This window comes from Strigops habroptila, chromosome 21, assembly GCF_004027225.2.
Source record: "Strigops habroptila isolate Jane chromosome 21, bStrHab1.2.pri, whole genome shotgun sequence".
Lineage (NCBI taxonomy): Eukaryota > Metazoa > Chordata > Aves > Psittaciformes > Psittacidae > Strigops > Strigops habroptila.
In genome coordinates, this window is record NC_044297.2 from 5076165 (window position 1) to 5093838 (window position 17674).

Here is a 17674-nt window from a genome sequence, read left to right on the forward strand (position 1 = left end):
GGGCCGGCGCTGCCAAAGTCCGCGGGGCCGGCAAATAAAGGGAGATCACGGGTGCGATGGGCGACGGTGAATGATTAACCCGGGCGCAGGGGACACGGTGCCGGGCGCTGCCCTGGGTCACTGCAGCACGTCCCCCTCCCTGTGCCCTCCACCCCCCAAAAAGAGGGCTCGGGGTGTCCCCGTGAGCCCCCGAACCCCGTCACCCGCCCGGAAGCAGGAGGCACCAGGTGCCAGCAATGCTTTTATTGCGGTGAACTGAAAACCACAGGTACAGAAAAGAAAAAATCGAGTCTTTTCAACTCTTTTCTGCATTAAAAGGGAGGGGAGAGGCTCCTGCCCCCCCCCCGTCCCTGCCCGCGCTGCACAAGGGGGGTTAGAGGCAAAATCCAAGTGATCCGAGGGGCTGCACCCCCCAACGGCTTCAAACTCAAAGGTCTCAACCCCGGCAAAGAAACTCGGAATAGGTGAGAACTCAAACGCGGGGTTTCCCTTGGGACAGGGACCCGCTCGAGCAGAAAGAAGAAGAAAAAAGAGCCCTCCTTGAAAAACCAGTGACTCTTCAAGGACGGCGCCAGCAGCCAAACCGGAGCTGGGCTTAGCAAAACAGGAGCTTGGAAAAGCAAAGGAAAACCGGAACGTGGCAGCTGAGCCGCTGGGAAAGCAAGAAATCAGGGCGAAACCCACCACAACCCGTTGGGATTCACATCCAGCACCCGCCTGGGGGGAGCAGGGATGAGCTGCATCGCAGCGGGGTCACTGCTCACACCCCCTTACTGGGAGCACTGGTTGGAGGCTGCTAACCCTGGGCTTTGGTCTGGTTTCATTCCCATGGAGAGGGACCCCGAGAGCCCGCGGCCCCAGGGCGCTGCTGCCAGGCTGGGAGGGGTCTGAGCATCCTCTTAAACCAACAGAAACGAACCTAAGAAACCGTGTGCAGAAATAAACAAGTAAAACCCCCAATGGGGCAGGTTCGAGGGAGGCAGCCCCGCGGGGGGGGCTCAGCAGCGCTGCGGAGCCGGCTCCTGCCACCCCTGGCACGGGTCAGAGGAAGAAGAGCTTGTCGCAGAGCTGGGCGCTGGGCTCGCGGTGCAGGACCTGTCCCGCCAGGAAGGCCAGCTTGTGCGCGTACCTGCAGGGCGCCGGCACCCGCACCGTGCCCGGCCAGTTCCAGTACAGGTGGCAGAGCTTGAACGTGAGCCTGGGCACAGCAAGGGAGACGCGTGAGAGCGACCCCGAGCCGCGGGACACGGGCACAGGGTGCCCAGAGGAGCTGTGGCTGCCCCATCCCTGGCAGTGTTCAAGGCCAGGTTGGACACAGGGGCTTGGAGCAACCTGCTCTAGTGGAAGGTGTCCCTGCCCGGGGCAGGGGTTGGAGCTGGAGGAGCTTTAAGGTCCCTTCCAAACCAATTCCATGATTCCATGACTCTGACACTGATTCTCTATTGCCAATCCTGCCCGAAGAGGCAGACACCCACACCCTGCCTCCTCCTCCTCACCCAAACCCTCCCACCCACCCCACTGCCTGCACCCCCTCATTGCTCTCCCCACTATCTCCAGGGGATTATGGTGCAGAACCCACCCAAAAGAGGGGGTGAGAGGTGGCTCCCCCCGTGCAGGGAGCCTGCCCCTACCTCTGCATGTGCTCGAAGCTGAGGTTGGCCGTGTTCAGCAGGCAGACATAGCGCGTGGGGATGCTGCAGCCCTGCCGCGAGCGATGGGCCAGCAGGAAGAAATCCTGCCTGCGAGGGAGGGAGGGAAGCGAAACAGGGTGTTCAGGGAAGCTGTGGCTGCCCCATCCCTGGCAGTGTTCAAGGCCAGGCTGGACACAGGGGCTTGGAGCAACCTGCTCTAGTGGAAGGTATCCCTGCCCGGGGCAGGGGTTGGAGCTGGAGGAGCTTTAGGGTCCCTTCAACCCAAACCATTCCATGAAAGGATTTCTATGGAAAAGGGTTTCTAGGGATTCTATGGAAGGGGTTTTTGCACTCCAAGGTGTCTTCTGCACCCCCTGCAGCCCTCCCGAAGGCAGCCAGTGTCTGTCATTGCCACTCACCACTGGGAGCTGGTGACTGTGTGGTCAATGACCGTCCCCGGCGGAGGGGACACGAACTGCTCCGCTGTCAGGGTGTAGAAGTTGGTGCTGTTCTGCTTCTGCACCACCACCACCACCATGCCCGGCTCGTAGCTCTCAAAGGTGTCGAAGCACTTCTGCATCTGCGGGATCTCGTACTTGAGCACGGTGTCGAGCTGGCTGTCGGACACGCCGTCCCGGTACACCACGATCTTCTTGGGCAAGCAGTGGTTCATCTGGGAACGCAGGAATTGCAGGAACCCGCTGGGTTTATTCCCCCCTCCCCATGCGCAGGGCAGGCTGATGGGGGGACACAGCCTGGTGAGGAGCTGGGCACAACTCCAGTGATCTGGTAGCTGTGAACTCCACACAACACCCTCGAGCTTTTAGAAAGCCCCAAGTGCACCCAGAGCCAGCGTCTGGTGACCAGAAAACTGCCTCTTTTGATGGAATCCCAGAACCGCAGCCTGGGTTGTGTCAGGAGGGAGCTTAAAGCTCCCCCAGCTCCAACCCCTGCCCCGGGCAGGGACACCTTCCACTAGAGCAGGTTGCTCCAAGCCCCTGTGTCCAACCTGGCCTTGAACACTGCCAGGGATGGGGCAGCCACAGCTTCTCTGGGCACCCTGTGCCAGCGCCTCAGCACCCTCACAGGGAAGAGCTTCTGCCTCAGAGCTCATCTCAGTCTCCCCTCTGGCAGGTTAAAGCCATTCCCCTTGGCCTGTCCCTACATCCCTTGTCCAAAGCCCCTCTCCAGCTTTTCCAGGGTGTTTCTCCCGCACCCGCAGTGGGATGGGAAGAATCCCAAGGGAAGATCCTGCCCCCCCGCCCCATCACACGCTGCTTTTCTCACGCTGGGACGTGGGAGAAGGGAACCGGGCTCAGCACTTTGATGCTGCTGGGAGCAGGGCTGTAATGTGGCACTTCCCCCAGTGCAAACTAACCCCGGGGCAGGTTCACACGTCGCCGAGATAAGGCCGCGGCTCCCTGGGCACCGCATCAGTCCAAAGGCTGCTCGGGGTGTTTGCTCTCGCACGTACTCACACGCGGCTTTGGGGTGCTTGGAACTTGTTTTGAGGACAAAGGAACCCGGGGGGGTGTTCTGTGACAGCGCCAGCCCCGAGGCTCGGCCTCACCTCATGGAAGTGCTGCAGCGCGTCGGCCAGGCAGAGCCGGAGACTGTCGGCGATCTCCTGGTGCGGCATCTGGAAAACCACCCTGGAATACCACCTGGTGAGGACGCTGGGGATGGAGCAGCACCAGCGTCAGGCCTTGCCCCCTTCCTTCCCCAGCCAAAGTCCTCCGAGACATTGTGCAACCCGCGACGGCGGCCACACGGCCAACACAAACACCCTGCGGAGACCTGGCCCGGGGACGGCTTCAGCTTCGCCCCGTTCCCGGTTATCCCAGTGTGGGACCCCCCCATATTCCCAGGGTGGAGCGGGAGGAAAGCTGTTCCCCGCCCAGGGCATCACATACTGATTCATGCTGGCCACAAAGCCGATGACGGAGCGTATCCCTTTCCTGTGGTTGTGGTAGACATCCATGCCGATGACCATCAGCTGCTTCTGGGGTGGGGGGAATAGAGAAGGAAGGTGGGAATCAGGGATAAGTCAGACAATTCCCTGCCTGGATCCCTCCAGCTGCAAGGGAAACTGCACACACAGAACGGAGACTCCAGCTCCTGGCTCATGCCCTTTCCCAAAGGGAAGCCCATGACCCCAGCGGGTCGTGCCGAGGCACCATTCCCTGCGGGTTTTGCCTTACCAGGGGGATGTCGACCCCCCAGAGCTCGCCCCCCAGCTTGCAGTTCATCTGCAGCAACACTTTCTGCACCACGCTCCGCATCTTGCCCGGCTGCCCGCTGAGGTTCTGCGCATTGATCACCTGGGACAGGGCCGGAAAACAGGGAACAGCGAGGCTGGAGATGCCAAGAGCTTCCCAGCAGCGCTGCACACCCCGAGAGCCCCTCGCCTACCTGGGAGGGCACCGGGCACTGCACGCAGCACAGCTTCTTGATGGCCGCATACAGATCCTCCCGGCTGCCAGAGATGATGCACAGGAGGATCTGCACCTTGTCCTGCCAGGAAGCGCCGCAGGAGCGGGAATTGGGTGCCCAATGGATGCACAAACCTCCCCTGCAGCCACAGCAGCCTCGTGCCAAGCTGCCCCTTCCTCCGGCCCAGCGCCCTCCTCACCTCGCTGCTCAGCACGCTCCGGATGGTCTTGGCGTAGGTCTCGATGCGGTCGTCCTTCAGCTCCACCAGGGCAGGGTGGCTGATGCGCATCCCGACGGGGCCGCACACGCTCTCCATGGCACACACCAGGTCCTTGGCCAGGTTCTGCAGGCGCTTGGGGTACACCAGCAGCCAGTAATTCATGGAGATCTAGGGAGAAAGGCATGGACAGAACGGGCTTCAGGGCCGTGGCTGCCGAACCGTGCAGCTCCCAGGGGAGCCGGGGAGAGGGAAAGCATCCCGAAAGGACACACAACATCCCATTCCCGCAGCCTGAAAGCCTCCAGGAGGCGGTGGGAAGGCAGCCACCACAGCCACGTACCTCCTTAGCAAAAACAGGCTGCAGCATAACGCCAACAGAAACAAGGGAAGGGATTTAGCTCCGAGGAGCTCCGGCGAGATGCCAGTGGGAAGAAAACCCATCCCAGTTTCCAAAGAAGGGGATGTTGCTGCCGTGGCTGGTACAGGGGCTCACCGCCGAGATGGAGGCTTCTCTCACGACCTCCTTGTTCCAGTTGAGGTCCTCGGTGGGGATGAAGGAGCTGTGCCGCAGGTTGATCCTCTCCATGGGCAGGACCCGGCCCTCGGTCTGTGAGAGGAGAAACCCGCGGGGCTGCCGTGGGGCTGCCGCGGGGCTGCCGTGGGGCTGCCGTGGGGCTACTCCCCGGGGCAGCGCTGCCTCCGCAGCCCCTACCCTGTGGATGTCGAGGTCCAGGCGGAGCCCCCAGCGCAGCAGCTCCCGCGAGGCCTCGGCGCTGTCGCGGACGCGGCGCAGGAGGCTGGTGAGGCGCAGGTAGTGCTGCCGGGGGCTCTGCAGCATCTCCCGCATCACGTCCTGCAGCAGGAACCAGCCCCGGCTGTGACGGGGGCTCTGAGCACCCCCAGCAGCCACTGCCCGGGGCTCCCCTCCCCATAGAGCCATGGAACAGAACATCCCAGCCTGGTTTGGGTTGAAGGGAGCTTAAAGCTCACCCAGCTCCATCCCTTGTGTCCACTAGAGCAGCTCTTCCACTGGAGCAGGTTGCTCCAAGCCCCTGTGTCCAACCTGGCCTTGAACACTGCCAGGGATGGGGCATTTACCACCTCTTTGGGCAAACCTGTTCCAGTGCCCAAACCGGGCAATGCTGAGCGGGAACCACCAGATGCAAACATGCTCTGACCTTCAGCATCCGACTGTCCTTCCTTATGTCAGGAATCCCAGTCATGAAGGCGAGCTCTGGCACAAGCAGTATCATGTCCAAGCAACGCTGCGGGGATGGGGACAGGCGCTCAGCACCCCGAGGAGGGGGCCGGCCCCTTCTCACCCAACACTGGGCAGGACAGGGGCTGGAGGAGCCAGGAAAACACCGTGGGGCTTGACTTGCCCTCCCCAGCTCTCCATTCCTGGCTCACCTTCCCCTCCGGAGTCAGCTTTTCCTTTGGCCTATGGATGAGCAGCGGCTGCTCCAGCTCCCTGATGGTGATCCCATAGGTTTTGCTGGAAAAGCAGCATTGAGACAGCACCAGGCGAGATGTTGCCGCTCCCGCTCGCCCTCCTTGGCTCCTCGGGCCCTTCCCCACACACAGGCGCCCATCCCAAGGGATGCCCCGTCCCACCCTACCTGTAGTAGCTCACGAAGGTGACGTCCTCGCCGCTGGCCAGGGTGAAACTGTCCTTGGGGGTCTTGCTCCAGTCGATGTCGTCGATGCGGTAGGTGCGGTTGTTGTAGCGGGTGATGACAACGCTGCCCACCAGCTGCTTGATGCACTCCTCCTGGAACGTGCCCAGGTGCTGCTTGTAGATGGTGTGCCTGCGGGGACCAGGAGCTCACGGGGATGTCCCTGCGAGCCCCCCAGGGCTCCCCTGGGGTCTCCCCCTTCTCTCACATGAAACTGAGGACGGAGTCGCTGCGGATGACTTTATGGATGGCATCAACCAAGAGGAAGAGGCCTCCGTCCTTCTTCCGGATGCTGACAGCGTATCCCGGCCAGATCTGCAGCCTGTGCCCACAGAGGGTGCCCAACGGCACCAGGGTTAAAGCTGGAGCTCCGAGGTCACCAAGCCCGGCCCATGCTGTGGGGCACAGGGATGTCCCCACCTCGTGCCCGTGCAGCAGGAGGTGTCCAGCACCGACCTGTAATGCTGTAACACCGTGGCCTGGGCAGGCTCAAAGAAGTTTCTCCCCACGAGCTGCATATCCAAGATTCTCATCACCCTGGGAAGGAAAAGCAGGATGGGCCCAGGCTTGGTGGGCAGGAGGAGGAGGAGGAGGGTCTCGGCCATCACTCACCTCCGGAACACCACGTTGTAAAAGGGGATGCAGAGATCCGAGCTGGGCTCCAGGACCTTGGTGATCTGGATGGTGATGGTAACCTCCTCCCCGTCGCTCCTCCGCTCAACCTTCAGCGTGACGAGCTGCGGGGTGGGTGGGTGGTGCGTGGAAGGATGTTCTCCCTCCCGCACACGGGCTGCCGGCCAGCCCTCTGCCCCCAGAGTGCCTCTAACGAGCCCAGTGCGGGTCGTGCCGCCCCTCACCTGCGGGAGCTGGATGGGCAGGAAGAGGATGGAGCCATCGAACGCCGTCACGTCGCCCGTCACCGCCCGGTGCTCCTTCAGCATGGCCAGGCGCACGCTCCTGCACTCCACCTCGGGGCTGCGGGCGCAGGGAGGCTCTGCTGCTGCCCCTGCACCTCCTCAGCCCTTCACCCCAACACCCCCGGCGGGCCCCCACAAACCCCCCGGGAGCACAACCCGAGCTCGCTCCCGAGCGCTGCAGCGGCGCCGCGGCCACTCCGGCCGCTCCATCTAGTGGCTACCGGGATGGAGGGAGCGACGTGGAGGGCTCGGCGCGGGGGCACCCACCTCGGCGGGGCTGTGCCGAGCCCGCAGCCCCCCGCCCGCGCCGGTACCTGAAGGTGACGTGGTACTGGTACACGGCTGCGTTCTGGCAGTGGATTTTCACAGAGTTCAGCCCCAGGGCCAAGGTTGTTCCCTTCGGCGCTGGCTTCGTCCCTGGCGCCCTTGGGGAGATGGGAAGAGGCAGCGTGACCCCGGCGCTGCTCAGACCCCCAAGTGTGGGGCTGGGGCTTGCTGATGCTTCACTTACGGTCTGCTGGCAGCGGCTGGGGCTGGCGGGAGGCTCTTGAGTCCCGGCGGGCTCAGGGTGGGCGCAGCAGCGGCGCAGGACACCCCATCGGCCGGCACGGTGGCAGCTCTCCCGGGGGGCGCAGGCAGCGTGTCCCCTCTGCCTCGCCACAGCACCCTGTCCCCCCGCAGAGCAGAGCTGAGCCCGGTGCACTGGGACACCCCAAACCCCCGTCTGACCCTCCCCATCCACTGCCCTGCCCCTGCCCCACACCCAGGGGGGCTCCAAGCCCAGAGAGGCTCAAACACCGAGTTTCAGTGGTGAGAAACCGACCCTGCCATGGCACCACGGCACCGGGGGTGCTGTGGACAATGATGGGGTGTCCCCATCCTGCTGCCACCGGGGCTGGGTAACACCGTCAGAAGGGTCTGAGGTAGAATCATGGATAGAATCAACCACGTTGGAAAAGACCTTTAGGATCACCCAGTCCAACCGTTGCCAGCACTGCCAAGGCCAGCACTAACCCCTGGCACTGAGGCCTGGCTACACGGGGTGTGAACACTTGCAGGGACGGTGACTCCAGCCCTGCCCTGGGCAGCCTGTTCCAATGCCTGAGCACCCTCTGGGGAAGGAATTGTTCCTCAGCTCCATCTAAACCTGCCCTGGTGCAGCTTGAGGCCGTTTCCTCTTGTCCCATCCCTTGTTCCTTGGGAGCAGAGACCAGCCCCCTCCTGGCTCCATCCTCCTGTCAGGCAGTTGCAGAGAGCGAGAAGGTCCCCCCTGAGCCTTCTCTTCTCCAGACTAAACCCCCCCAGGTCCCTCAGCCGTTCCTCATCACACTTGTGCTCCAGGCCCTGCACCAGCTCCGGTGCCCTTCTCTGGCCCCGCTCCAGCCCCTCAATGTCTCTCTTGCAGTGAGGGGCTCAGCACTGACCCAGGGTTCGAGGCGCGGCCCCACCAGTGCCCGGCACCGGGACAGTCCCTGCCCCGGCCCTGCCGCCGCGCCGGTGCCGGTACCGGGGGTGCGCGGCGGGGACTCACCGCCCGCGGGCCGGGAACGCCGCCGTCACCTGGTCACCGTCGGGCGCGGGGCCGGGCCGCGGCAGAGCCTCTGCGGGGGGACACGGGGGGTCAGCGGGCGGGCGGGCGGGGGGCAAGGCCGGGACAACCCCCCCCCGGGGGCACAGCACGCACCGCGGGGCTGCAGGCCCAACCCGCGCAGCAGCGAGCAGAGCGGCGGCTCGGCGGGCACCGGCAGGCGCTGCGCTCGGCCCGGAAGCCCCCGCAGCCTGCCCGGCGCCGCGGGGCCGGGGCCGGGGCCGGGGCCGGGCGGGCGCTGCGACCGCGGCGGCTCCATGCGCGCCCCTCGCGCCGCCACCGCCCCGAGCACGCCGGCGCCGCCGCTCTGCGCAGGCGCGGCCCCGCCCACCCTCAGGCCCCGCCCACCCGCACCGCCCAGCACCGCGGACAGCACCGGGGGGCGGTGCCACGAGGGGCGAGGCTTGAGTGGGGCGGAGCTTAAAGGGGCGGAGCTTGTAGGGGGCGGGGCCAAGGAGCGGGCTGGGGAGGGTGGTCAAAGGGGATGGGGGATACAGCGGGATTTGGGGGTATATCGGGGTTTGGGGGTGTATTGGGATTGGGAGTTAATAAATAGGGATTTGGGGGCGTAAATTTTGATTGAAGAGGTAAATAAATTGGGGGTTGAGCGGTATATTGGGATTTGGGGTAAAAAAGGTGAGATTTGGGAGGTGTTTTGGGAGTGGCGGTAAATAAATTGGAAGTTTTGGGGGTACATTGGGAGAGGAGGTAAATAAATTGGGATTTGGGATAAATAAGTTGGGATTTGGAGGGTGAATGGGGATATGGGGGGGGGCAACAGCAGAGGGCAAAGGCAGCTCCATTCCCAGTCCCTGCCCGCATCTGGGGGGGATGCAGCTCCACAACCCCAGACAGTTGGTGGATGCTGTCCCCCCCTCCAAGACACAGCCCCCCACCGCTGGACCCCCCCAGGCTCTCCCCAGGGTGAGCAATCAGCCATGGCTGTGATCCCACAGGGACAGGATGAGACAGAAGAGCCCAAAACGGGGGAAAAAGAGGTTTTTATTCCCCGTTTCTCCCCGCAGGCACGGGTCCTGCTGTCCCCAGCGCAGGCCAGGGACACCCCGGGCTCCTCACCCCCGGAGCTGCAGGAGGGGGCACAGGGGCTGGCACCGGAGCCCCCCAGCCCCGGCGCTGCTCCGCTGCAGGGCTGGGAAGGAGGCGGGAGCCGGCCTTGCGCCCTCCGCTGCAGACACCTCTCCACGGCCCCGAGGTGAGGTTGAGGGGAGGAGGAGGGCTGCAGCGGCTCCAGCGGTGCAAGGCTCAGCCCCATGGGCTGTGGGAATGGGGCTGGGCCCCCCCCAGCTCCCCCTGTGCTACCGGTGCCGGTGCTCCAGCAGAGCCTCGAAATCCGGGGAACAAACCAGCTTGTGCTTCACGTGGCCCAGGACAATCATCTCCCCCGTGCGGCTGTCCCCGATGCCAACGGACACCAGCTCCTGCCCAGGGGGAGACACGGCCATGAGCAGCCCAATCCCATGGGAAACCCGCTAGTCAGGGGGGCAGAAGTGCCAGGGCCTGGAGGAGACGTCCCCTGCACCCCGGTGACAACAGCAGGGTCCTTCCCTGCTGCTCTCACAGGGATGGGCTGCAAAGAGCCAGCACGACCCCACCAAGGTCCCCCACGGGGCTACCATGGGGTTCAGCCCCACACATTGCACCCCCATACCTGCAGAAAGGAGCAGGGGGTGCCCATGGTCACATCCAGGGTCACTTTGCCCAGCACCAGCTGCACCTTCCCCGACTTGCGGACCAGCAGCTTCCCCACTTGTCCCTCGGGGAGGTCGCTCAGGGTGCACGTGTTCTCTGCCTGCCTCAGCTCCTGCGGGGACATGGGACGGGGGCACAGCACGGGGGGGTCACATCATACAGCCACAGAGTGGTCCCTGTTCCACCCCCTGCCCCGGGCAGGGACACCTTCCACTAGAGCAGGTTGCTCCAAGCCCCTGTGTCCAACCTGGCCTTGAACACTGCCAGGGATGGGGCAGCCACAGCTTCTCTGGGCACCCTGTGCCAGCGCCTCAGCACCCTCACAGGGAAGAGCTTCTGCCTCAGAGCTCATCTCAGTCTCCCCTCTGGCAGGTTAAAGCCATTCCCCTTGGCCTGTCCCTACAGGCCCTTGTCCAAAGCCCCTCTCCAGGTTTCCTGGAGCCCCTTTAGGCACTGGGGCTGCTCTAAGGTCTCCCCTTAAGGAGCCTTCTCCTCTCCAGGCTGCCCCAGCCCAGCTCTCTCAGCCTGGCTCCAGAGCAGAGCTGCTCCAGCCCTCGCAGCAGCTCCGGGGCCTCACTCCAACAGCTCCACATCCCTCTCGTGCGTGGGGCCCAAACGTGTCCCCACGACCCACCCCACGCTCCCACCCCCAGCCCCTACCTGGCTCTTCTCCTGCTTCACCACCACCACCTGCCCCTCCTCGTTGTGCAGCTCCGTCTTGACGGGTTTGGTGTCCTGGGTGGGGGGCTGCCCGGGCAGCGTGTCGGGCAGCTGCAGGAACAGCAGCTCCTCCTCGGCCGAGAGGCGCAGGCGCTGCAGCAGCTCGGCCACCGACACGTCGCGGGGGAAGCCGGGGGGGGCCCTGCTCGGCGGGGGCCGGGGGACGTCCTCATCGCACGGCTCTTCTTTCACTGATGGGAGAGGCGGCGGGTGGGCGCAGGGAAGGGGGGACAGCCCCACGTTCCCCTGTGCTCATAGAGCCCTGCAATGGGTTGGGTTGAAGGGAGCTTAAAGCTCATCCAGTCCCTTCCACTAGAGCAGGTTGCTCCAAGCCCCTGTGTCCAACCTGGCCTTGAACACTGCCAGGGATGGGGGATGCAGCTCAAGCGCACACTGATGGCTCATGGGGAGCTCCTCAGAACCAACACCCCAAGTCCTTCTCCTCAGTCACCCCCGGTTTCCCCCAGCTCACCCTTCACCGCTGGTGGGTCCAGCTCCATCTTCTCCTCCTTGGGGCCGGGCAGCCAGGGCTCAGCATCCTCCTGCTCGGCCGACTCCTCCTTGAAGAGCCACCCCGAGTGGGCCAGGGGCAGCTGCACCGGCTTGTTGCGGATGTCGTTCTTCAGCCCTGGATCATCCAGGAACTGCGGGGATGGGAGCAGGGACACTCAGCGCTGTCCCACTGGCCCCAAACCCACCCCTGGCCCCACTCACATCATCCTTCTGCAGCATCCGCAGGATCTGCTTCGTCTCCTCGTCCGTCTCCCTCTTCTCCTTCTTGATGTTGATGATGTGGGAAGGACCAAAGTCCGACATATCCACTGTCTTGTCCCAGGAGCCTGCTGGGGAGAGGGAAACCGTGCTGGGGTGAGCCCTGAGCGGGGCAGGACTCCTGCGACCCCCCCAGACGAACAGGAGCAGCTCCTTTACCTTTCTTCTTCATCATTTCAGCAGGACCCTGCTCGAAGATGGAGTGGGACTGGATAACGGCGGGCCGGCCCCGGCCCCGGCCGTGCCCATCGCGCTGCCGGTCCCGCTCCTTCTTCTCCTTCTTGACGGAGGTGTCCTCCCTGGGCCTGGGGAGCGAGGAGGGGGCTCATCACCCCCATGGCAGCGGGTTCCCTCCCCAGGGCACGTTCCTGCCCACGGAGACCCCGCCAGGCCGGTCCCTGCCGGCGCCTCCAGCTCCGCTCCCCATGGAATCGCTTACGAGGGCACTTACTCTTCCTTGATCTTCCTGCTGATGATGTTGGGGGTGAAGGTTTTCTGCAAGCGAGAGCACAGGGACAAGTCGCTGCACGAAGCAGATAAGAACAGAAACCAAACCGGCCGCGGGGCTGGAGGCGGCGGCGGGGCCTGGGCTGTGCCCTGCGCGCGGCGGCGTGTCCCGCACCCAGAGCTCCCGGGCACCGCTCCTCACCCCCCCATCACCCACAGTGACCCCAAAGGGCCAGGTTTGGGGTGTCCCCCCCCCGGTACTCACCTTCTTCACGCCGCCCAGGGTGAGGTCTCGGGAGCGGATGGAGGGCAGGCGCCCGGGGGTGACGGGGGGGGCGCCGGGCCGCCTGCCCAGCAGCCCCCGTGGCCCCGGCAGCCCCGGGCGCAGGCTGCCCGCGGAGCCCGCGTCGCCCGAGCCCCCCTCCGCCATCCTCGGCCTGCGCTGGGGGGGAGGCGGTCAGCACCCTGCACCCCCAAACACAGCCCTCCCTACGGCCCCGACACTGCCCCGTGCACCCCCAAACACAGCCCTCCCTATGGCCCCGACACTGCCCCGTGCACCCCCAAACACAGCCCTCCCTATGGCCCCGACACTGCCCCGTGCACCCCCAAACACAGCCCTCCCTATGGCCCCAACACTGCACCGTGCACCCCCAAACACAGCCCGCTACTATCCCTCCCCCTGGGGCTTAGCCCCCCCATTCACCCCCAGGAACCACTCGCACCCCCTTCCCCACGCCACTCACCCCCCCCGCACCCCCAAACCGAGCCCACCCCCAAACCTCACCCCATGGGGCTCTCCCCCCGCACCCCCGTGGGGCTCCCCCCGCGCCCCGCCGCCCCTTACCCAGCCGGGGCAGCGATGGGCCCGCGTCCCCACCGCGCATGAGCGCAGCGCGACACGTCTTTCCAGAGCGAAGCCACCGCCGCCATCTTTATTGAGGGCACGCCGTGCCCGCCAATGAGCCGCCATCTTTGCGCTGGGCGCGGCGCAGCCCCGTGTGAGGGAGGCGGCGCCATCTTTGTAGCGGGCAGCGCCCGGCCGCGGGTACAGCGCGCCGTGCCGTGGGGCGGACATACAACGGGGACGAGTTTGGGGTCACCCCCCCCATCTGAACCCCACAGGGTGCCGGGCTGCGGACACCCCCTGAGCCCCCTGCAGCCTTGCGGGGAGACAGCCCCACGCATGGGGCACCCTACACACCCCTGGACCTGGTGGGGGCAATGAGGGTTTGGGGGTGCTCCCCCCCCCACCCCAAATAAGCCCCGGTTCTGCAGCACACGCGTCCCCTGCATCGCCCGCCCCGCAGCAGCAAACCCGCACCCGCGGTGCGCAGTCACTGGGGTGCCGGTGGGTGCCAGCACCTCTGCGGCCCCCTGCACCCCGCTCTGTGCGCTGGGGGGGGTGCCCTGGCTGTGCCATGGGCTCAGCCCCCCAGCGCCGTTCCGAGGCAGGGGGTGCCCACCACCCACCCACACCCCGCGCCCACAGCGCGGAGCTGCTGCCTCCATCCATCACCTGACGCTGCTCGCAGCCATTGGCGAACAGCGACGGTCCTTCCCCCCCCTCCTCCCGAGCCGCTCACAGGCACCGGTTTCTCCTCTCTTTTGGGGTTTGGTTCCCCCCCCCCACATTGGTCTTATTTTCCTCTCCCTCCTCTGGAGGGTGTTCGCTATTCCCGAGCTGGCTGGGAGGATCCCAGTCGCAGCAGCCGCAGGCAGCGCCGCGGCAGCGCCGGGTACCACCGCCGCGCTCCCACCGGCATCCTCCTCCCGTCCCGCTGCCCCCATCCCCGCCGGGGCTCCCCGCCTTGCCCTGCCCTGCCACCCCACCGGCACCGCACCGCGCCCCGGCAGCCCCCCGGCACGGACAGGTAAGGGCCTCGCTGGGGTCGTGCTACGGGCACGCTTCCCAACGGGAATTGGATGAGGGGTTGCTTTGGGGGGGACATGGGGAGCATGGATGGGGGCGCGGACACACGGAGACATCACGATGTGGCTGCAGAGCTCCCGCTTTGCCACTGCCAGGCATGGAAATAGGGCATTGGGATGGCACGTTGTCCCCAGAGCGGTGACCTTCTGCGTGGTGGTGGTGGGGATGGACATGGGGTGACACCAGTTTGGGGGGGTTTGGTAGGTACCGGGCACTGCGGGAGGCTGGGGGGGGGGCTGTGGGTGTCTGTGGGAGCGTGGGGTGGCTGCGCCCGTGGGTGCTGAGCGGTGTTGGCACCAGTGATGGTGATGATGGTGATGATGGTGATGATGCCGTGCAGCAGCGCGGGGGGGCTGCGGAGTGTTGGCACCCCGGCTGTGGGTGCCCATGGGCACGGGTGTACATGGGGGGCAGCCCCATGGTACCATGCGGCGATGGGTGCCTGCTGCGGCGCGGAGGGGGTCCTGTGCCGGGGTGCAAAGTGGGGGGCACCCACCCCACCAACCCTCCTGGGTGCGCCCCATAGCTTGGTGCCGCCGCTGGCACCCACTGCACCCACGTATCCCCCACCCTTGGGTGCAACCCCCTCCATGGTGTAGGGTGGGAAGCGCAGCGCCGGCCATGGGGAAACTGAGGCACGGAGCGTCCGCGGGCCGGGGCAAAGGCGGATCCAGGTTCTCCTCCCGCACCGCTCCCCTCTCCCAGCACTCCCTCCGCTCCCCTTGTTTTTCTTTCCCCACCCGGTGTTGAGCAAACCCCGAAACAGCCGCTGGCGTCGAGCCGGGGCCCCGCGGCACCCGGGCGGGCTCGTTCCCGGCTTCCCGCTGCCTATTCCTGGCTGCCGGCTGCCTTTTCCCTCCCCGGTGCCATCTGCTCTGCCGCGGGCCCCCGGCTGCGGGCGGTTGGCAGCTGCCGCCGTGGGCTGCGGTCGCCCCCGGTTCCGTTTGGCACCCCCAAAGCACCCCCCGCGTGTCCCGCAGGAGCCCGGCACCTCCTCCGGCCATGGAGCTGCTTTCCACCCCCAAGAACATCGAGATCAACAACATCACCTGCGATTCCTTCCGCATCTCCTGGGCTACGGAGAAGGGGGACCTGGAGAGGGTCACCCACTACTTCATCGACCTCAACAAGAAGGAGAACAAGAACTCCAACAAGTTCAAGCATCGGGTGAGCCGGGGGGGGGGCGCGGGGGTCCTGCTTAGGGCGAGAAGATGGGGTTTGCAGGGGGGAAACGGCGTTTGTGCTCACTCCGACGCCGAATCGGGGTCAAATCCTCCCTTGGGACACAGAGGAGGGGACCGGGATGGGGACCGAGGTGCCACCAACCCCCCCGAGCCCCCACGGAGCCGCTCACGCTCCCCCTCCGCATGGCTGCGAGTCACTCACTCGGGCCGGTTTTAGCAGCGCCGTTGCCAGGGTGATGCTATTTAATGTTTAACATTATTTTTTTCCTCCCTCCTCCCCGATAATAAAGGGGGGGGGGGAGATTATTCCTTTTTTTTTCCCCTGTGTCTCCTGACTTCAGCATCCACCGTTGCCACAGAAACAGCTCTGCACTGCGGTGATGCTCCGTGGCCTCTTGACACCACGAGATGATGCTGGGAGCAGGGGTCCCCAAGACACCCCCCCTTGGCTGGGGGAAGCTGAGTCCCCATCCCAACAGCACTTGGGATTGGGAAGGGGTGGGTAGGGATGGAAGCACGGGGGGGGGTGCGTGAGATCCTGACCCCAGCCCTTTGGCACAGGATGTCCCCACCAAGCTGGTGGCCAAGGCGGTGCCGCTGCCCATGACGGTGCGGGGACACTGGTTCCTGAGCCCCCGCACCGAGTACAGCGTGGCGGTGCAGACGGCCGTGAAGCAAAGTGATGGCGAGTACCTGGTGTCCGGCTGGAGCGAGACGGTGGAGTTCTGCACCGGGGGTGAGCGCGGCGGAGGCGTTCCCGGGGCTGGGATCCAGGAGCCGGGAGCACGGGGGCGATGCCAGGAGCTTGCACAAGCCGGGGCCGGTTGGAGCGGCAGCTGATGAGTGGGAAGCAGGAGGTGTGGGGAACGGGAGCTGTGGGGTGGGATGGGATGGGAGGGGAGGGGCTGCCAAAGGAGGGGGGGTGGATTCACCCCGATGTCCCCATCCCCAGACTATGCCAAGGAGCATCTGGCCCAACTGCAGGAGAAAGCGGAGCTGATCGCCGGGCGCATGCTGCGCTTCTCCGTCTTCTACCGCAACCAGCACAAGGAGTATTTCCAGCACGTCAGGTACCCCTGTTCCCACCGCCCCTCCCCCGGGACACCCGCTCCCCGCCGGGGCTGCGTCCCTGACCTCTGTGTGTGTCCCCGTGTGTGTCCCTCCTGCTCCCCGCGCGCAGGATGCACTGCGGGAACGTGATGAAGCCGTCACTGAAGGACAACAGCGGCAGCCACGGCTCTCCCACCAGCGGCATGCTGCACGGCATCTTCTTCAGCTGCAACACCGAGTTCAACACCGGGCAGCCCCCCCAGGACTCGCCCTACGGCCGGTACCGCTTCCAGATCCCAGCCCAGCGCCTCTTCAACCCCAACACCAACCTCTACTTCGCGGACTTCTACTGCATGTACACCGCCTACCACTACGTCGTGCTGGTCCTGGCGCCCAAAGGGTCCTCCGGGGATCTCTTCTGCAGGGAGCGTCTGCCCCAGCTGGACATTTCCTCCAACAAGTTCCTGACGTGCTGCGTGGAGGAGGGCGAGCTGGTGTACCGCCATGCCCAGGACAGCATCCTGGAGGTCATATACACCGAGCCGGTGGACCTCAGCCTCGGCGTGCTGGGGGAGATCAGCGGCCACCAGCTCATGAGCCTCTCCACCGCCAACGCCAAAAAGGACCCCAGCTGCAAGACGTGCAACATCAGCGTGGGGCGCTAAGGGGGGGCCGCGGGCAGGGCCGGGCAGGGGCACGGACACGTGGGTGCTGCTGGGTGAAGGACACAGATGGGCGCGCGGGACCCGGCCCGCTGCAGCAGGGAGCTGCTGGGATGCTCGCCCAGCGTGGAGGCAGAGCCCGTGCCATGGAGCGGGAGGAAGCCTTCATCTCCTGGACTGGCCGACCAGCACCATCCTCACTCGCGTGAGCCCCGCGCTCTGCCCGCCTCTGTGCATCCACTGCGGGACCCCCATCCCCTCCAGCATCCCTTTTCCCCCCAGCCCATGGGGTTCATTGGAGAGGCTGGAAAACACCCCCCTTCCCAGTTCTGAACTGCTCCCGGGGATGGAGGGGTGCTGGGGCAGGGACCCCTGCTTTGGGGCACCGCTTTGGGGTGCGGGGCGGCACCCCCCCCCGGTGTCGTGCTGTGTTCACTCTCTGCTCTACCCATCCCCATGGCAGCCGGAGGAGCCCGGATGGGGGAGCAGAGCTGACCCCCCCTCGCCCTGTGTCCCCCCCTTCTTTCCGCAGCCCCCCGCATGAGCCGTCGGCAGCATGGCCCCCGCGGGCTGCCCGCTCCCCATCTCTGTGTACCCCCTGCACGCTGTTCCGGTGGGACACAACCACCTCCCCGTCCCGAGCATCCCTGTGCTGTGCTGGCGGTGTATCAATAAACTGTGCGGTCACCACCGGCCGTGTCCCGTGCCTCTGTCCCCGCTCCTGACCCTGGG

At 65.5% G+C, this 17674-nt stretch overlaps 3 protein-coding genes across 5 annotated transcripts; 1 reads left to right on the plus strand and 2 right to left on the minus strand.

Annotated features, from left to right (window-relative positions):
* Positions 1 to 228: 228 nt before the first annotated feature.
* On the minus strand, positions 229 to 8778 carry PIWIL2 (piwi like RNA-mediated gene silencing 2). Its single transcript, XM_030510239.1, has 21 exons — positions 8562 to 8778; positions 8409 to 8478; positions 7389 to 7544; positions 7192 to 7302; positions 6818 to 6935; positions 6573 to 6697; positions 6417 to 6497; positions 6169 to 6282; positions 5904 to 6092; positions 5695 to 5779; positions 5463 to 5549; positions 4997 to 5137; positions 4778 to 4891; positions 4264 to 4452; positions 4044 to 4145; positions 3833 to 3952; positions 3545 to 3633; positions 3202 to 3307; positions 2051 to 2304; positions 1632 to 1739; positions 229 to 1198 (listed from the first exon to the last, which is right to left on the minus strand). Exons 1-21 carry the CDS (start codon positions 8722 to 8724, stop codon positions 1042 to 1044), a joined length of 2679 nt encoding a protein of 892 aa, XP_030366099.1. The 5' UTR covers positions 8725 to 8778; the 3' UTR covers positions 229 to 1041.
* Positions 8779 to 9447: 669 nt separating this feature from the next.
* Positions 9448 to 13004, minus strand: POLR3D (RNA polymerase III subunit D). Of its 3 annotated transcripts, none has more exons than XM_030510240.1 (9): positions 12961 to 13004; positions 12379 to 12555; positions 12118 to 12161; positions 11826 to 11971; positions 11610 to 11737; positions 11368 to 11539; positions 10836 to 11086; positions 10135 to 10287; positions 9448 to 9904 (listed from the first exon to the last, which is right to left on the minus strand). In XM_030510240.1, the coding sequence occupies exons 2-9, from the start codon at positions 12541 to 12543 to the stop codon at positions 9782 to 9784; spliced, it is 1182 nt and encodes a 393-aa protein (XP_030366100.1). In that variant the 5' UTR covers positions 12544 to 12555; positions 12961 to 13004; the 3' UTR covers positions 9448 to 9781. The 3 variants fall into 3 exon arrangements, with proteins under 3 accessions (XP_030366100.1, XP_030366102.1, XP_030366101.1); XM_030510242.1 differs by having other exon boundaries at positions 12379 to 12550; positions 12961 to 12989; XM_030510241.1 differs by having other exon boundaries at positions 11610 to 11734; positions 12961 to 12989.
* Positions 13005 to 13672: 668 nt separating this feature from the next.
* On the plus strand, positions 13673 to 17632 carry PHYHIP (phytanoyl-CoA 2-hydroxylase interacting protein). Its single transcript, XM_030510243.1, has 5 exons — positions 13673 to 13987; positions 15027 to 15213; positions 15792 to 15966; positions 16183 to 16300; positions 16411 to 17632. Exons 2-5 carry the CDS (start codon positions 15049 to 15051, stop codon positions 16943 to 16945), a joined length of 993 nt encoding a protein of 330 aa, XP_030366103.1. The 5' UTR covers positions 13673 to 13987; positions 15027 to 15048; the 3' UTR covers positions 16946 to 17632.
* The last annotated feature ends 42 nt before the right edge of the window (positions 17633 to 17674 follow it).